This window comes from Pseudophryne corroboree, chromosome 8, assembly GCF_028390025.1.
Source record: "Pseudophryne corroboree isolate aPseCor3 chromosome 8, aPseCor3.hap2, whole genome shotgun sequence".
Classification (NCBI taxonomy): domain Eukaryota; kingdom Metazoa; phylum Chordata; class Amphibia; order Anura; family Myobatrachidae; genus Pseudophryne; species Pseudophryne corroboree.
The window spans coordinates 306358661-306378501 of NC_086451.1; the positions used below are offsets into that span (position 1 = coordinate 306358661).

The following is a 19841-nucleotide window of genomic DNA, read 5'->3' on the forward strand; positions in this document are numbered from 1 at the left end:
TACTAAATATTCAGATAGCAGTACACTTGTTCTTAACTAACACTGTTTAAAATGACATGTAGAATACTTAAGTGTCTGTAAATGCACAGCGCTGATGATACAGGCGGATTTACAGAGGAGACAGTGCCCAGCAGTCCCGGAGGGGTGTAGTATGGTATGCCGGTGGCCGGGATCCTGGCGGACAGCATACCGGCGCCAGGATTCCGACCGCCGACATTCCGACAGCTGGGCGAGTGCAAATGAGCCCCTTGCTGGCTCGGTGGTGAGTATTTATTCTCCCTCCAGGGGGGTTGTGGACCCCAAAGAGGGAGAATAGTTGTCGGTATGCCAGGTGTCGGGATTCCGACACCGGTATACTGAGCGTCGGGATCCCAACAGCCGGTATACTGAATACCACCCGTCCCGGAGATCAGCCCAGCTCTGTAATGGCGCCAAAATCTCTTCAGGGAGTGAGGGAGAGAGAGAGATGCAGCTCCAGGGTGGAAACACCAGTAGTAGATGGCGCCCGGAGCTGGGGGAGGGGCTACAGGTCAGCGCCTTATCCCGACTGCTGGACTTCACCAGCGAGTACTGTGGAGCCTTTAAAAAAAATGTTTTTAATAAATCCGACCTGTGCTCCTTGCCCTGGTCCATATAGTGGGGTCCCTGTGCGACAGTGTCCACGCCAGCGGTGCGGTCTGTCTCCTGGGACCGCGACTGGATCGCAATTTACCGGCAGGTCCCACCTGGGGGAACCTCTTACCTCCTCCCTTTAGTGCAGCCACGCGATCCTGGAGAATGACAGCGGTGATGTGCCTGAAAAACCGGTGTGTCTCCACTGCAAGTACCCGGAAACCAGGCCGCGGGAGTATGCAGAGCCGCTGAGGGAGGTGATGGAGCCGCAGCACAGCAAGTCATAAATACATAGAAAGTGCTGCGGCCCTTGAAGTCTTCTAAAAAGCTCTTTTCAGGGCTGCCTATCGCAGCCCCACCTGTTAGTGACCTGTACTGCAGGCACCAACTTACAAACTGAGCTCCAGTGCCTGGAGGCGGGGTTTATAGAGGATTCATTGACTTTCTTGTATAAGTGTTTTCTTTCATAGAAATTTGGGCGGTTGATGAATTTAAGTACACAATTTCACCATTTTAATATTAAAATTTTTATTATTAGATATTTTATTTTATTATCTAATAATTATTATTATTATAAGATTATTATTATTTTAATTGTTTTTAACTTGATTATGGTGCATTAAATAGGGAGGATTTTATAACTGGATTTTAATGCCTACCGGTAAATCCTTTTCTCTTAGTCCGTAGAGGATGCTGGGGTCACCATTACAACCATGGGGTATAGACGGGATCCGCAGGAGACATGGGCACTTTAACACTTTCAAAGGGTGTGAACTGGCTCCTCCCTCTATGCCCCTCCTCCAGACTCCAGTTATAGGAACTGTGCCCAGGGAGACAGACATTTCAAGGAAAGGATTTATTGTTAAACTAAGGTGAGATTCATACCAGATCACACCTCAAGCATGCCCCACAACGTGGCATTCAACAGAACACAAGCCAACGGCATGAACAATTTCAGCAACAGGCTGACTATAAACGTAACACAACATGTGTGTAACCCAATAATAACTGCAGATACAGTACGCACCGCGACGGGTGCCCAGCATCCTCTACGGACTAAGAGTAAAGGATTTACTGGTAGGTATTAAAATCCCATTTTCTCATACGTCCTAGAGGATGCTGGGGTCACCATTAGAACCATGGGGTTATACCAAAGCTCTAGAATGGGCGGGAGAGTGCGGATGACTCTGCAGCACCGATTGACCAAACTTGAGGTCATCATTGGCCAGGGTATCAAACTTGTAAAACTTTGCAAAAGTGTTTGAACCCGACCAAGTAGCTGCTCTGCAAAGTTGCAATGCTGAGACCCCCCCGGGCAGCCGCCCAGGACGAGCCCACCTTTCTAGTAGAATGGGCCTTCACCGATTTCGGTAATGGCAATCCAGCCGTGGAATGAGCATGCTGAATCGTATTACTTATCCAGCGTGCAAGGGTCTGCTTGGAAGCAGGACACCCAATCTTGTTGGGAGCATACAGGACAAACAGAGCCTCCGTTTTCCTAACTGAGCCGTTCTGGCGACATAAATTTTCAAAGCTCTGACCACATCCAGAGACTTTGACTCAATTAAGGCGTCAGTAGCCACTGGCACCACAATAGGTTGGTTCATGTGGAAAGATGAAACCACCTTCGGCAGAAATTGCTGACGAGTCCTCAACTCTGCTCTATCTTCATGGAAGATCAAATAAGGGCTCTTGTGAGACAAGGCCGCTAACTCAGACACCCGCCTTGCGGATGCCAAGGCCAACAGAATGACCACTTTCCAAGTGAGGAATTTCAACCCCACCTTCTGTAAAGATTCAAACCAATGTGACTGAAGGAACTGCAACACCACGTTAAGATCCCATGGTGCCACTGGGGGCACAACTGGAGTTTGGATGTGCAACACACCTTTCACGAAAGTCTGAACTTCTGGAAGGGAGGCCAATTGTTTTTGAAAGAAAACCGATAAGGCTGAAATCTGTACCTTAATTGAGCCCAACTTTAGGCTTGCATCCACACCTGCTTGTAGAAAATGGAGAAAATGTCCTAGCTGAAATTCTTCCGTAGGAGCCTTCTTGGATTCACACCAAGAAACATATTTTCTCCAAATACGGTGGTAATGTTTAGACGTTACTCCTTTCCTGGCCTGAATAAGTGTGGGAATGACTTCACTGGGAATACCCTTTTCGGGCTAGGATTTGGCGTTCAACCGCCATGCCGTCAAACGTAGCCGCGGCAAGTCTTGATACACGCATGGCTCCTGCTGTAACAGGTCCTCGCGTAGAGGAAGAGGCCAGGGATCTCCTATGAGTAATTCCTGAAAATCTGGATACCAAGCCCTCCTTGGCCAGTCTGGGACAATGAGGATCGCTTGAATCTTTGTTCTTCTTATGATCTTTAGAACTTTTGGAATGAGAGGAAGTGGAGGGAATACATACACCGACTGAAACACCCATGGTGTCACCAGCGCATCCACTGCTATTGCTTGAGGGTCCCTCGACCTGGAACAATATCTCTGAAGCTTCTTTTTGAGACGAGATGCCATCATGTCTATTTGAGGAATTCTCCAATGACTTGTCACTTCTGTGTAGACCTCTTGATGGAGGCCCCACTCTCCTGGATGGAGATCGTGTCTGCTGAGGAAGTCTGCTTCCCAGTTGTCCACTCCTGGAATGAAGATCGCTGACAGAGCGCTTGTATGCTTTTCCGCCCAGCGGAGAACCTTTGTGGCTTCTGCCATTGCCGCTCTACTTTTTGTTCCGCCCTGGCGGTTTATGTACGCTACTGCTGTTACATTGTCCGACTGGATCAGTACGGGTAGATTGCGAAGATGTTCCGCTTGTAGAAGGCCATTGTAAATGGCCCTTAACTCCAGAACGTTTATGTGGAGACAAGTTTCCAGGCTTGACCATCTTCCTTGGAATTTTTCCCCCTGTGTGACTGCTCCCCAGCCTCGGAGACTTGCATCCGTGGTTACTAGGATCCAGTCCTGGATCCCGAACCTGCGCCCCTCTAGGAGGTGAGAGCTGTGCAGCCACCACAGGAGTGAGATTCTGGTCTTGGAAGAAAGGATTATCCTTCGGTGCATGTGCAAGTGGGATCCGGACCACTTGTCCAACAGGTCCCACTGAAACACTGGCATGGAATCTGCCAAACTGAATGGCCTTTTAGGCCGCAACCATCTTCCCCAGCAACCGAGTGCATTGATGGATTGACACTCTTGCTGGTTTCAGAATTTGTTTGACCAGACTCTGAAGTTCCAGAGCCTTTTCTACTGGAAGAAAAACTCTCTGTAGTTCTGTGTCCAGTATCATTCCCAAAAACGACAACCGCGTCGTCGGAATCAACTGTGATTTGGCAAGTTTAGGAGCAAACCATGTTGTTGAAGAACTGTCAGGGAGAGTGCAATGTTTTGCACCAACTGGTCCCTGGATCTCGCCTTTATCAGGAGATCATCCAAGTACGGGATAATCGTGACTCCTTGCTTGCGAAGGAGAATCATCATTTCCGCCATCACTTTGGTGAAAATCCTCCGAGCCGTGGACAGACCAAACGGCAACGTCTGAAATTGGTAATGACAATCCTGAATTGCAAACCTCAGGTAAGCCTGATGCGGAGGATAAATGGGAACATGTAAGTAGGCATCCTTTATGTCCACCGACACCATAAAATCCCCTTCCTCCAGACTGGAGATCACTGCTCGGAGAGACTCCATCTTGAATTTGAATTTTTTAGGTAGAAATTGAGGGATTTCAGGTTTAAGATCGGTCTGACCGAGCCGTCTGGCTTCGGGACCACGAACAGGCTTGAATAAAAGCCTTCTCCTTGTTGTGACGGGGGAACCATGACAATGACCTGATTTTGACACAACTTTTGTATTGCGTTGCATACTACCTCCCTGTCCGGAAGAGAAGTTGGTAAGGCCGATTTGAAAAATCGGTGAGGGGGAACGTCTTGAAACTCCAGTTTGTACCCTTGGGATACTATTTGTAAAACCCATGGGTCCAGGTCCGAACGAAACCAGAACTGACTTAAGAGTTTGAGACGTGCCCCCACCGGTGCGGACTCCTGCAGAGGAGCCCCAGCGTCATGCGGTGGAGTTGGCAGAAGCCGGGGAGGACTTCTGCTCCTGGGAGCCCGACAAGGCTGGTGATCTTTTACCTCTTCCCCTTCCTCTAGTAGCAAGGAAGGAAGAACCTCGCCCTTTTCTGTATTTAATGGGCCGAAAGGACTGCATTTGATAGTGGTGTGTTTTCTTTTGTTGTGGAGGAACATAAGGCAAAAAGGATGACTTACCCGCGGTAGCTGTAGATACCAAATCAGCGAGGCCGTCACCAAACAAGGCACCACTTTTATATGGTAGAGATTCCATATTTTTCTTGGAGTCAGCATCAGCATTCCATTGGTGAATCCACAATGCTCGCCTAGCTGAGACTGCCATGGCATTGGCTTTTGATCCCAAAAGGCCAATATCTCTCGCAGTTTCCTTTAGGTATGCTGCAGCGTCCTTGATATAACCCAGCGTCAAGAGGATGCTATCCCTATCTAGGGTATCTATATCAGATGACAAGTTATCTGCCCACTTTTCGATAGCACTACTCACCCACGCAGATGCAATGACAGGTCTAAGTAGCGTACCTGTGGTCGCATAAATGGATTTTAACGTAGTTTCTTGCTTACAATCCGCAGGGTCCTTAAGGGCTGCCGTGCCAGATGACGGGAGAGCCACCTTTTTAGACAAACGTGATAGGGCCTTGTCTACAATGGGGGGTGACTCCCACTTTTCCCTATCCTCAGAGGGAAACGGATTCCTTTTGGGAATCTGAAACTTTCTGTATGGGCTTTCCCAGATTTTTTCATATAGAGTGTTCATTTCATGAGAGGGAGGAAACGTTATCTCAGGTTTCTTTTCCTTATACATACAGACCCTTTTATCAGGAACAGCAGGGTCCTCAGTGATATGTAATACATCTTTAACCGCCACAATCATGTACTGAATGCTCTTTGCCAATTTTGGATCTAATCTTGAATCACTATAGTCAACACTGGAATCAGTGTCCGTGTCGGTACCAGTGTCTGCCAACTGGGCAAAAGTACGTTTTTGTGACCCCGGGGTCATAAAATAACACATCCTCCACAGATTTCTTCCATGCCTGGGTCTGAGACTCAGACTTATCTAATCTCTTACTAATAAGAGCCACATTAGCATTCAAAGTATTCAAAACATTTACCCAATCAGGAGTCGGCAGTGCCAACAGGGTCACCCCCAAAGCCGTTTGTGTCCCTAATACAGCCTCCTCCTGGGAAGAGCACTCAGACATGTCGATACACGTGTACCAAACGCCCACAGACACACCGGGCATATAGGGGACAGACCCACAGTAAAGTCTGTCAGAGAGACACAGAGGGGATTTGCCAGCTCACAACCCAGCGCCAAATTGACGGGTCTGAAAACACAAAAAAATGCCCCAGACCTGTAGCGCTTTAAATATCAAATATATTGCACCAAATTATACTGTGTGCCCCCCCCCCCCGTTTTGCACCATGATACTTGTCAGCAGTGTGAGGAAGGACCAGCGTCTCTGCAGCCCTGTGGAGAGGAAATGGCGCCGAGCTGAGAGTGAGCTGTGAGGAAGAAGCTCCGCCCCCTTAAAGGCGCGCTTCTGTCCCGCTTATTTTAATAAATAATTATACTGGCGTGGGTTAGGACGGTGCCTTGGCACTAATGTCCCCCCTTGCCAGTGGAAATTGAGGATTTTTGCTGCCCAGGGCGCCTCCGCGCCCTGCACCCTTCAGTGCAGTGTGTGTGTGGGAGCATGGCACGCAGCGTTCTGTTCGTTGCGCGGTACCTCAGAATGTCGTCACTGAAGAAGTCTTCTTTTCTTCTGCTACTCACCTGTCTTCTAACTTCTGGCTCTGTAAGGGGATGACGGCAGGCTGTGGGAGTGAGCATCTAGGCGTACCCAGCGATCAGCACCCTCAGGAGCTAATGGTGTCCTGTCAGCCAGAAGCAGAGCCATTGAACTCACTAGAAGTTGGTCATACTTCTCTCCTCTAAGTCCCACGAAGCAGGGAGATTGTTGCCAGCAGCCTCCCTGAACATAAAAAACCTAACATAAGTCTTTTTCAGAGAAACTCAGTAGAGCTCCCCTGTGGTGCATCCAGTCTCACTGGGCACAATTCTAAAACTGGAGTCTGGAGGAGGGGCATAGAGGGATGAGCCAGTTCACACCCTTTGAAAGTCTTAAAGTGCCCATGTCTCCTGCGGATCCCGTCTATACCCCATGGTTCTAATGGTGACCCCAGCATCCTCTAGGACGTATGAGAAATCACAGTAAAGCGAAGTAATGAATGTCGATGGGCATAACAAGCTATGACAATCTTGATTTGGGGTGTAGTATTGTATGCCGGCGACCGCCGGCATACCGACAGCGCGGGGAGTGCAAATGAGCCACGATGCGGGCACGGTGGTATGCACGCCACGCTATTTATTCTCCCTCCAGGGGGGTCGTGGACCCCCAAGAGGGAGATAAAGTGTCGGTATGCCGGCTGTCGGGATTCCGGTGCCGGCAAACTGAAGACCACCCCTTGCTTTGTTATGTTAACACATGGGAATTTACATTATGTTAGGACTAAGATAAATAAACCTGTATTTGTTTTAACTACCTATTACAATAAATAGCGATTTAATGTACCCATAGGTGGCATATACATAGGTGGTATATATTTTCCATCATTTTCAAAAATGTTGTATGACTAATCAATGTATTTCATAAAAGAGTAAATAAAATAAATAACACGTGAGAACTGTGAGGAGGTATGCCAGGTCCCCTGTGCTCAGCAACACTGCCCAGCCCCATACTACTAGGTACTACTAGTGCTGCTACACCGACGACTCACTCAGTTCCACACACATTCCCAGGTCAACCAACAACACAGCAGCATCCCCGCCCGAACATACGGCATTGTGGGAAATGTAGTCTTGGCCACGCCCTGATTCGTCCGCAGAGAACTACAACTCCCGGAGTCACCCGTTGGCGGCTCCACTGTCCTGGCAGGTTTGCTGCCTACGTGTCTGCGGAGTTCAGGGTGGGCAGGAAGAGATGAGACCGATCAGACTGACAAGATGTGGCTGAGACCGGAGGAGGTGCTCTTGAAGAATGCCTTGAAGCTATGGGTGACCGAAATCTCCAACCCTTATTTCGTGCTGCAGAGAAGGAGGGGGTATGGCGAGGAAGGAGGGGGGCTGACAGGTACATGATCATCTGGGTGTACATGCCAAAGTCAGCAGCAGCGGGATCCCAAAGATACACCTCATGCATCACACTATATATAGTGACATTGTCACATAGTGACATACTGTGTATATGTGTGTGTGTGTGTGTATATATATATATATATATATATATATATATATATATATATGAGTGACACACACACACACACACACACACACACACACACACACACACACACACATATATAAAATCTCTAATAATGTCTTGTTGGCATATGAAGGCGTCCTTTGCCAGCTGCCGCTTCGTTAATATATAAAAAGAAAACACAACCACAGAAGACAGCTGCTCATGCAATGTTGTGGATTTTCTATTGTTAAACTCCTTATATTGCTTAGTAGTATCTTAATTATTTTTAGCACTACCGCTACATTTTATTTTGTATTAACCAAGGTTTGGAATGGGTTAATTAGTTTCTATGCCAGACTGTGTTGCCGGAAGGGCTTGTAAATAGTTAATAGACTGCAGTCCGTGTCATTGGAAGTGTCGCTGGTAGTAAATGTATACTTTCCTGTCAGCGTTTCAGCTCCGCTTTTATCCATTTTATTCCTCAAGGGTAAAAATATAGTTCTATCAACAGATGGATGAGTCGCAGATCCTGTTTCCAGTAAGGAACGTGTATGTCCTCCGTCTGGGTTTCTCCTTTGTGAAAAACTTTTGGGAAATGAAAACTAAATTTAACAGATCCATGGATTTATTTAAATCCTTCGATCTTCCTAAAATTTGCATTGGGGACCCAAGCTGTGCGCGTGTGTCACAATAATTGGATGTGTATCTACGGCAGTGTTTTTAAACCACTGTGCCATGGCACACTAGTGTGCCCTGAGCAGTCTCCAGGTGTGCCGCCATAGAAGCAGCGCCAGGCATGTCAGTGTTTTGCCACGACTGAGGCCCTGGAACGATCAATACTGGTGGGTTTAGTGGTTGCAGAATCGGTTCTAATTTTGGGCCCGGACACTGTTGGGCTCTTCTGGCTTTCTCAAATGTGGCTCAGGCGATACCTATGGAGAAGCTGCGAGATGACATCCTAGGACACGCAACTGCACCATGCATCACTATTATATTTGAGTGTGCCTTGGCAATATTTAAATCTTGTTCAGTGTGCCGCGAGTTGTAAAAGGTTAAAAATCTCTGATCTACGGTGTAATGGTTAGCATTACTGCCTCTTAGCGCTGAAATCATGGGTTCAATTCCCACAATGGCCCTAATTGTGTGTAGTTTGTACATTCTCCCCGTACTTGTGTGGGTTTCCTCTGGGTACTATGATTTCCTCCCACGATCCATAAATATACTGGTAGGTTAATTGGCTTCCTATACAGGGAATATAAACTGTAAGCTCCACTGGGGCAGGGACTGATGTCAATAGAAAAATGTTCTCTGCAGAATATGTGTGCGCTATATAAATAATGTGTATAATTAATAAGAAATTAGGTGTTACAGGAGAACTAGTAATTGGGATCCGTCATTCTCCGCATTGCTAGTCTTCACCTGACCGCAGGTGTTTTCTCACATGGCCACGAACTCTGCGGTGGCCCAGTCTGTCAGTCATGTGCAGTGTGAGTCATTGGCAGGGGGCTCACACAGTGCGTGACAGACGGGAAAGCTTTTGCCGACTTATTATGGTTTCCAAAGAGAAGTTTTTGTTATACAATTGGAATTACTGGACAGTATATCTGGCCTAAATTTTCATTTAGATTAAATTATGTCTTCAAAACATATACTATACTGTAAAGGGCCCTACTCATTTGACGATGCGCCGCCGAGGTGCCCGACGGCCGATACGGCCGACGAGCGACCCGGCGGCAGGGGGGGCAGTGACGGGGGGAGTGAAGTTTCTTCACTCCCCCCGTCACGCGGCTGCATTGAAGTGCAGGCAAATATGGACGAGATCGTCCATATTGGCCTGCATGCACAGCCGACGGGAGACCAGCTATGAACGAGCGCGGGGCCGCGCATCGTTCATCGCTGGAGTCTCCACACTGAAAGATATGAACGAGTTCTCGTTCATTTATGAACGAGATCGTTCATATCTTTCAGAAAATCGGCCAGTGTGTAGGGCCTATAAGAAGAAAGAGCTATTGTGCTCACCTACTATCCTTACTAAAGCTAATGTTATGCCCTGTACATTTTTATCAAGATCAAACTGTTCAATATTTGACACTGTTTATAGACTATCTAGCGTGTTTATAAATCGTCTTTGTTTGTTTATTGGTATAGGTGATGTTTTGGTAAGAAAGAATAAGTAAAACAATTGGGGGGTATCCAATTACCCACGATCGTGTCGAGGACGCAAAAAACAGGTGTTTTTTTTCTGTTTTTTTCTTTAATCACCCTATCCGGCTAATTGGATACCGCCCTTGGTGTTTCAAAATAAAATTGTATTGTCTGCAAACTGTTGCTTTAACATACAGGTCCTCAAACTCTGTCATCCGGAGCCCATACAGTTCATGTTTTCTAGGTCTCCTGACAGTATTGCGGGTGAAATAAATAGCTCTACCTGTGGATCTTTTAAAATGTGTCCGTGAGCAATGACTACACCTGCAGGGTATCCTGGAAAACGTGAACTGTTTGGGGTCCCGAGATTGAGAACCACTGCTTTAACAGGATTTTCATCTTTTGGATAAACTTTAATTAATTGACCTGTACAAGCCTTCCTTTGACTTTTACTAAACATGTGGCTTTCTAAATGACTCTTTATGTTTTTTCAGCTGTTTTTTTTTTTTTTTTTTTTTTTTTTGTAGGAACAGCAAATATTGAAAAGAGAAATTGGTTGGTTTTTACTTTGGGAATTTGCACAAAGTTGTTGTATCCAATCCAAAGATCAAGGCTGTGCCATTCCCATAGACCAGTGGTGCCCAACCTCGGTCCTCAAGTACTCCCAACAGTTCGTGTTTTTTCAGGTCACCTAGCAGTTGAACAGGTGTATTCATTACTCGCTGACACATTTTAAAAGACCCACAGGTGGAGCTAATTATTTCACTTGCAATCCTGTGAGGAGACCTGAAAAACATGAACTGTTGGGGGTACTGGAGGGCTGTGGTTGGGAACCACTGCTCTAGACCATAAAAAAATACAAAAAAAATAATAATTGAAAAACCATACATGCTGCTCGTATATATACAATGCTGAAAAGCACACAAAGAAGATAGGTAGAAAGGCAATTAGGTGAACGTTCGAAAGGTCATGCACATGCTACTAAATTAATGTATTCTGCAGGTGGGCATGCCCTTCATGGTATCTTGAAGAAGATTTATACAAGTTTAAGAAACGTGTCATTTTATTTGATGTGATTTTTGTGGCACAGAATATTTACACCTGTTAAGCTTGACAAGAATTTAACTGATATATCATTTTCTCAGTTGGCAGAAAGTGTGTAATTATTTTCAGTGCTAGATTATGTGGGTGTTTAATATTGTAGACACAGACTGGCAGTGTTGTATCTGTAGGAACAGTAGGAATATAATATAGTTTGCCAAACATAAACACTGGCTTGCCAGCTTTTTCTTTTTAGCGGCATCTGGTTTTTATGATGGACTAACTGCAGTTTATATGTTTCCTCAGGAGTAGTACATTTTGTTATAAGAAGTCTTTATCACAGACCTCTTACAGGGAAAATAGTTTGTTTCTTTAGAAAAATCAACAAACGACTTAATAATTTTGTGGGGTTTTCATTTGTATCTGTGTGTATTGTGTGAGAAAAATCAAACAATGTTTCTCTTACGTCTTAGAGGATGCTGGGGTCCATATTAGTACCATGGGGGTATAGACGGGTCCACCAGGAGCCATTGGCACTTTAAGAGTTTAATAGTGTGGGCTGGCTCCTCCCTCTATGCCCCTCCTACCAGACTCAGTTTAGAAAATGTGCCCGGAGGAGCCGGTCACAGCTAGGGGAGCTCTACAGAGGTCTTTTGGTAAAGAGTCATTTTTTCTTTCAGGTTTCTTTTATTTTACAGGGAGGCTGTTGGCGACAGCCTCCCTGCAGCGTGGGACTGGGGGGGGGGGGGGCAGTGTCCGCCCCGCGGGGTCTTGAGCCACTGCTCCCGCTGACTGGACGGTGGCTCCAGAGGGGTCTGATCGCGCCCCCGCCGCAGGGGAAAGCTCGCCCCAGCAGCAGGCCGCCACCCCCTCAGAAGCTGAAGTGTGGCGAGTCAGTCACTGTCCCCCCTTGCAAGCGGGGGGACAGTGTGAAGAGGTCTACGGGTCAGGAGCGCGGTTGTTCGCGCGCTCCTGGTAGGCTTAGCGGTACCTTGGTGTGGCGCTTGGGGGGGAGCGCCCTGGGCCAGCTCCAGACCCTACACTGGTTTTCTTCAGCGTGTCGGGGTCTGCGCCATTGAAGGGGGCGGAGCTTCTCCTCAGAGCGTACCCAGAAGCTTTCAGCGCCATTTTTCCTGCCTGCAGCCACGGTTCACTGGATCCAGGTCCCTCCAGAGCTTTCTCCAGCAGTCTGTACGGTACCAGGGGGCTGTAGAAGGGGGGGGGGCGGCTGCCTAAAGGCTGTGTCACCTATTAAGGGACACAGCGCTTGCCATTATGCAGGATGACACGGACACCGACTCTGACACTGCAGACGGTGATGGGGAGATGTTGCGGGGGACGGCAACGCTTGCCAGGGGGGTGCAGTTGATGATTGAGGCTGTTAGGGATGTTTTACACATTTCAGGCACAGCTCCGGAACAGGTGGAGGAGGCCTTCTTCACAGATAATAAGAAGCCCCCCCTCACTTTCCCGGCATCCAAAGAATTGAATGCTATCTTTGAAAAGGCATGGGAAACTCCGGAAAAGAAATTCCAGATTCCCAAGAGAGTCTTGGTGGCTTTTCCCTTCCCAGAGGAAGATAGGAAGAGGTGGGAGTTCCCGCCGATAGTCGACGCCTCTGTATCCAGGCTGTCCAAACAGGTAGTTTTACCGGTCCCGGGATCTACCGCGTTAAAGGACCCGGCAGATCACAAGGTGGATGCTACGCTGAAATCCATTTACACGGCTTTGGGGGCTATACTGCAGCCTACAATAGCCTGTGCTTGGATTGCTAAAGCTATTGCCAGGTGGTCGATCACTCTGCAGGAGGAATCGTCTACGCTGGACAAAGGTGACGTTGATTTGTTTTTACGTAATATTCTGGATTCTGCAGGGATCCTGGTGGATTCCATGAAGGACCTGGGTTTCATGGCTGCGGGGATCTCCTCCATGTCAGTCTCTGCTCGAAGGGGTTTCTGGCTGCGCAACTGGTCTGTGGACGCGGAATCCAGGAAGTGTGTGGAGGGCCTTCCGTACAAAGGTCAGGCTCTATTTGGAGAGGTGCTGGATGCGTGGATTGCCACAGCTACCGCGGGTAAGTCTCCTTTTCTCCCCTCAGATGCAGCGGCTTTGAAAAAGCCCTTTTCATCTAACACGTAACACTCCCTTCGGGCCGCGCGGCCTAGGAAGAATAAGCCTTCGAACACCTTCTTTAGAGGTGGTCGTGCCAAAGGAAAGAAACCCGCTCCCGCAGGTTCCCAGACCCAGAAGCCCGCTTCTGATACCCCTAAGTCCTCCGCATGACGGTGGAGAGCTAGGCCTGGAGGAAGGTCAGGTGGGGGCGAGACTCCGGCAGTTCAGCCACGTCTGGGTGTCGTCGGGTCTGGACCCTTGGGTTCTGGATATAGTGTCCAGGGGGTACAGACTGGAGTTCCAAGAGCCCCCCGCCTCACCGTTTCTTCAAGTCAGGCTTACCAGCGCTGCTGGCAGACAGGACAATTCTTCTGGAGGCCATCAGGAAATTGGTGTCAGAAGTCATTGTTCAGGTCCCTCTTCAGCAATGAAACAAGGCTTATTTTCTCTGGCTGGGTCCACAGGTTATCCACAGGATAACATTGGGATATGCCGGAGCGACAGGGGAAATGGCACCAAACGGTCACAAGCTTTCTGGCCTCCCAGGATGCATCGGGGCTTCACCATATAATCCCGCCCACTGACTCAGTCAAATCAGTTTTTTGTTTGGTGCGGCAGGAGCCGGACCATGGTCACAGGGCTGCTGTTAATAAAGTAGCCCAAAGCTTTTATTATTTTATTTTTATAGTCTTACTATGTTTTTTCAAGTGACTTTTCTTAACAGCGTCTTAAATGCATATTAGAAAGAGTCGCTCCCACAACTCCCCACCGGGTCGCAACAACGCTTACCTTTGCGGTACAGTGCTGTCTCGACGGACGTCTGTGTCAGATGTTCTAGCAGGTCCAGCAGACGTAACCAGGCTGTGGCCGGAGCATGGGGGGAAGGTAAGTCTATGGATTTCCTCTTACTAGAGGGGTCCGGACACAGCTACACTGTATTGGTGGAGACTACAAACAGTGTGTTGATGCGCCGAACACTCTCTGGTGCGACAGCGCTACGCTCTAGGGATCACAGGCGCCAGGACTAGGAGAGGCCGCGATCCTTAGAGTTTAAGTCAACAGGGGGATTCAGACGCTCTCCTGGCCGCCCCTCCTCCGAGTTCATGACCAGTTTCCGCGTGTCTCCCGTCCATGAACTGAATGACCTCACTTCCGTCTCAGACGCTACCACGAGGGTACTCTGTCGCAGCTTAGATGCTGCGGTTGTGTACACTAGAGATCCCGCCTAGACAGAATCGCAGGCCTTTGCGTCTGCATACACGTGGAAGTCGCTGAGCGTCTGTGTCCGTCAGCAAAGTTAAAAACAGGATTTGGTTTAACAACCAACAGAGCCACCGTGGAGTATGTTCGGACAGACTTTGTCTTCAATAGCGGACAGGTTAACTCCGGCAGCACCACCCCAGGGGTTAGGTTACACTATTAACCCATACATGCAGCTCCCTTCCTATGGTTTGGTTCCAGTAGCTTCTACAAGTAACCAAGGGACAGGTAAGACTAAGACAGCCCAGTAAAAGGTATAAGATTCCGAAAAAATGGGGTTCTTATGATCCATTTCCAGCTGCGGATTGTTCGAAAAGAGAAGTTCCTCCGAAAGTAGATGCACATGTGCTGTGACTTGTGCATAAATCTGCTTTACCACTGTCATCTACCTCACTAAATGATGTCACAGACAGAAGGGTAGATAGCTTTTTGAAAAATATATTTTCTCTCTCAGGAGCAGTGGTAAGACCTGCTATGGCTTAGGCATGGGTAGCAAAGGCAATGGGCGAATGGATAGAGGAACTAGAAAATGGTCTCTCTCCTCCTAATAGGGAGCAAGAGTATCATTTAAGCCGTTTAAGACAATCTGCCCAATTCTTGGAAGAAGCGGCAATTGATATGGGTACAATCGCTTCTAGAGCATCAGCCCTGACGGTAGCCGCTCGTAGAGCAATTTGGCTGCGCACTTGGAAAGCAGATGCTGAATCCAAGAAAGAATTGGAAGCATTACCTTTCATTGGTAATATATTGTTTGGGAAACGATTGTCAGATATTCTAGAATCGGAAGCTGAGTCAAAGAAGGTCAGATTTCCGACTAGTTATAACCCTAAGTCTAGGGGGTTCAAAGTTTCAGCCATTTCTATGGCAAGGCAAAGCAAAGGCTAAGGAGGAGTCTAAGCAACCCCAGTTCAAATCCAGGGGTAGGAAGCAGTGGGCTAGCAAAAAGCCAGCTTCCAAGCCTGAACAGAAACCATCAGCCTGAAGAGACGGGCCTCCGCCTGGAGCATTCCAGGGTTGGGGGCCGACTCCTTCGTTTTGCACACATATGGCAACAGTCGACGACAGATGCTTGGGTGCGGAAGGTGGTATCTCACGGGTATAGGTTCCCATTCAAGAGGCAGCCTCCTCAAAGATTTTTTTGCACCAGCCCATCTCGTATAGAGTCGAAGGCCAATGCCCCGCAAGAAGCAGTCCAAAAATTGCTGCAGTCAGGTGTGATTGTCCCAGTACCTCCATCACAAAGGGGTAAGGGGTTTTACTCCAATCTATTTTTGATTCAGAAGCCAAATGGGTAATTCTGACCAATTCTCAATCTCAAAATGTTAAACAAATACATTTGGATTCCAAGGTTCCACATGGAGACATTACGCTCCATAATGTTGGCTATGAAACCGGGAGATTACATGGTATCTCTGGATGTACAGGATGCTTACCTACATGTGCCTATAGCACGGTCTCATCAGTGTTACCTCAGGTTTGCCATCCTTCAGGAACATTTTCAGTTTCAAGCCTTGCCCTTCGGGCTAGCAACAGCACCCAGGGTGTTTACCAAAATGATGGTGGTTATGGCGGCTTATCTCCGCAAACAGGGGATAAGAATATTCCCATACCTCGACAACCTGTTAATCCTAGCACATTCGCAGGAGTTACTTTTGAGCCATCTTCAACAGACAGTAGTTTGTTTACAGAGACACGGGTGGCTCATAAATTGGGAAAAGTCGTCTCTGAATCCGTCACAGCGGATGGTTCATTTGGGGGCCATATTGGATTCAGGTCTACAGAGAGTATTCTTGCCAGAGAAAAGGATAGTCATGGTGCAGGTCATGACTCAGGAAGCGTTGCGCACTCAGACAATGTCAGTCCATGCAGCATTGCGACTGTTGGGTCTGATGGTATCAACCTTCGACATGGTGGAATATGCGCATTTCGACTCCAGACCATTGCAGCACCTTATTCTGACCAAATGGAACGGAAATCATCAGACGATAAAAAAGCAGATGATAAAGTTTCCAGTAAACGTAAAAAGGTCTCTAGCGTGGTGGCTACAGACAGACCGTTTAAACAATGGGAGACCCTTTTGGATAAAAGAATGGCAAGTCCTGACAACAGATGCCAGTCTTCAAGGCTGGGGAGCGGTACTCGAAAGCCTTTGGTTCCAGGGAAAATGGTCCATAAGGGAAAGTTGCCTGCCAATAAATCTGTTGGAAATAAGGGCCATTTATATGGCTCTAGTTCAGGCAAAGGACAGTCTGCAAGGAAGACCGGTCCAGATTCGCTCAGACAATGCCACAGCAGTAGCATACCTCAATCATCAGGGAGGAACTCGCAGCAAAAGATTGAAGGAGGAAGTAACTCCCATTCTAAGATGGGCAGAACTTCATCTTCCAGCATTGTCAGCAGTATTTGTCCCAGGTGTACTGAACTGGGAAGCGGATTTTCTCAGTCGACACACCATTCAGGAAACCGAATGGGCATTACACCCAGAAGTGTTTCAGACCATAGTGAACAGATGGGGTCTACCAGAGATAGATCTCATGGTGTCTCGTCTAAACAACAAAGTTCTGAGTACGGATCAAGAACAAAGGATCCCGGAGCGGTCCTTGTAGACGCACTGTCGGTAAAATGGAAATTTCATCTGGCGTATCTGTTCCCTCCAATATCTCTGTTACCCAGAGTAGTGAGAAAAATAAAGCAAGCAAAGGGAGCCATAATTCTAATAGCTCCAGCTTGGCCAAGAAGGCATTGGTACACAGATCTACTGAGAATGTCTGTGGAAGCACCAATACTGCTCCCTCAACGTCCAGATCTGCTAATGCAGGGTCCTTGTTGTCACAGCCATATGGATCGTCTGTCTTTGACGGCGTGGCTGTTGAAACCTCTATCTTAGAGGCTAGAGGATTTTCAAAGCAAGTAATTCAAACTATGCTTAGAGCAAGAAAGCCTTCTTCAGCTCGTGTTTATCACCGAATATGGCAAGCCTATATTCATTGGTGTAGTGAAAAAAGTTTGAATCCAAGATCTTTCCAGGATTTTGGATTCCCTTCAAGCAGGATTGGATAAAGGTTTGAAAGTTGCTTCCTTGAGAGTTCAAGTATCAGCATTAACTGTATGGTTTCAGCGAAAGATTGCGGACTTGCAGGATGTGCGTACTTTCTTTCAGGGAGTTGTACACATTCAACCTCCATTTGTTCCTCCTGCAGCTCCCTGGGATTTGAATCTAGTTCTTAAATTCCTTCAGGGACCTCCGTTTGAACGGAGAGCACATCTTAAATGGTTAGCGCAGGCCTGGCCAACCTGTGGCTCTCCAGCTTTTGTAAAACTACAAGTCCCATCATGCTTTGCCACAGTTTTGCTATTAGGGAATGCTAATACTATGGCAAGGCATGCTGGGATGTGTAGTTTCACAACATCTGGAGAGCCGCAGGTTGGCCAGGCCTGGGTTAACGGTTAAAGTACTCTTTCTACTGGCAATGGCCTCAGCTAGAAGAGTATCAGATTTAGGAGCGCTGTCGTGTAAGTCTCCTTTCCTAAGTTTTTTTCCAGATAAAGCAGTTCTCAGAACTAGATCTGGTTATCTTCCGAAGGTGGTTTCACCTTAATGAAGAGATTGTAGTCCCAGCTTTTCAGGTATCAGAACTTTCTGCGGGAGAAACGTCGCTGGACGTAGTCCGAGCATTAAGAATCTACATAGATCGTACTAGTGCCATCAGAAAAACAGATTCTCCCTTCATCCTCTACGGATTCATCGAAGAGGATGGCCTGCTAGTAAACAGACGCTCGCAAGATGGCTCCGAATGGTAATATCAGAAGCTTATTCTCATGCAGATCTCCCTACTCCGGCTAATGTCTCTGCTCACTCTACACGTAAGATAGGTCCTTCATGGGCAGCACAACAGGGTGCTTCAGCAGAACAGATTTGTAAGGCAGCCACATGATCTTCCATGAACACATTCATTAGACATTATGCCTTGGATACTTTTGCCTCTCATGACGCAGAATTTGGGCGAAAGGTCCTCCTGTGTAATCAGGAGCGTCCCCACCTCTAAAACTGGCTTTGGGAATCCCAATGTTATCCTGTGGATAACCTGTGGACCCAGCCAGAGAAAGAGACGTTATGGTAAGAACTTACCGTTGATAACGGGATTTCTCTTATGTCCACAGGTATCCACAGGGGTCCCACCCTGACTCGCCTGATTTGAGGATCTTGACAATCACTAAACCTCTTCCCTCTTGTATGGAAGGGTGTGCATGTGTGTTCTTATCGCCTAAATAGGTTTCTACCTGATGCTCCTGCCTAATCGCTGTGGAAAGAACTGATTTGACGGAGTCAGTGGGTGGGATTATATGGTGAAGCCCCGATGCATCCTGGGAGGCCAGAAAGCTTGTGACCGTTTGGTGCCATTTCCGCTGTCGCTTCGGCATATCCCAATGTTATCCTGTGGATACCTGTGGACATAAGAGAAATCCCGTTATCAACGGTAAGTTCTTACCATAACGGTAAATATTCGAACCTTTTTGTGGTACTGAAACCGGATGGTTCGGTATGGCCTATTCTAAATTTAAAATCTTTGAACCCTTTTCTCAAGGAGTTCAAATTCAAGATGGAATCTCTGAGAGCTGTCGTTTCAGGGCTGTCGGAGGGGGAGTTCCTGGTGTCCCTAGAGATCAAGGATGCCTACCTCCACATTCCCATTTGGGCGCCGCATCAAGCTTATCTCAGGTTTGCGCTGATGGACGATCACTATCAGTTCCAGGCGCTGCCGTTTGGCCTCTCAACAGCACCAAGGATCTTCACCAAGGTGATGGCGGAGATGATGGTTCTCCTCCGCAAACAGGGGGTGAACATAATTCCATATCTGGACGATCCCCAGATCAAGGCGTCATCCAGGGAGAGGTTGTTGCGGTCCATCGCGCTCACGACACAGCTGCTCAGGAAGCACGGTTGGATCCTGAACCTTCCGAAGTCTCATCTGGAGCCGACAAGGCGGCTGTCTTTCCTGGGAATGATCCTCGACACGGAAGTGCAGAGGGTATTTCTCCCGGCAGAGAAAGCATTGGTGATTCAAACAATGGTCCGGGATGTCCTATGGTCTACCCGGGTATCTGTTCATCAATGCATACGCCTTCTGGGAAAGATGGTTGCCGCCTACGAGGCTTTGCAGTACGGCAGGTTTCATGCTCGACCTTTTCAACTGGACCTCTTGGATCAGTGGTCGGGCTCTCACCTACACATGCACAAGAGGATACGCCTGTCTCCAAAAGCCAGGATTTCACTCCTCTGGTGGCTGCAACTTCCACACCTTCTGGAAGGGCGAAGGTTCGGAATT

At 47.7% G+C, this 19841-nt stretch overlaps 1 protein-coding gene across 2 annotated transcripts in view; it reads left to right on the plus strand.

Moving 5' to 3' along the window:
- Positions 1 to 7508: 7508 nt before the first annotated feature.
- The window catches only part of TBC1D8B (TBC1 domain family member 8B), a 235323-nt gene continuing 222990 nt past the window's right edge, over positions 7509 to 19841 (plus strand). The window contains exon 1 of one of the 2 annotated variants that reach the window (XM_063937365.1): positions 7509 to 7845. In XM_063937365.1, coding sequence (XP_063793435.1) covers positions 7719 to 7845 — 127 coding nt within the window. In that variant the 5' untranslated portion in view covers positions 7509 to 7718. The remainder of the gene's footprint in view (positions 7846 to 19841) is intronic. The other variant, XM_063937367.1, reaches the window with a different exon arrangement.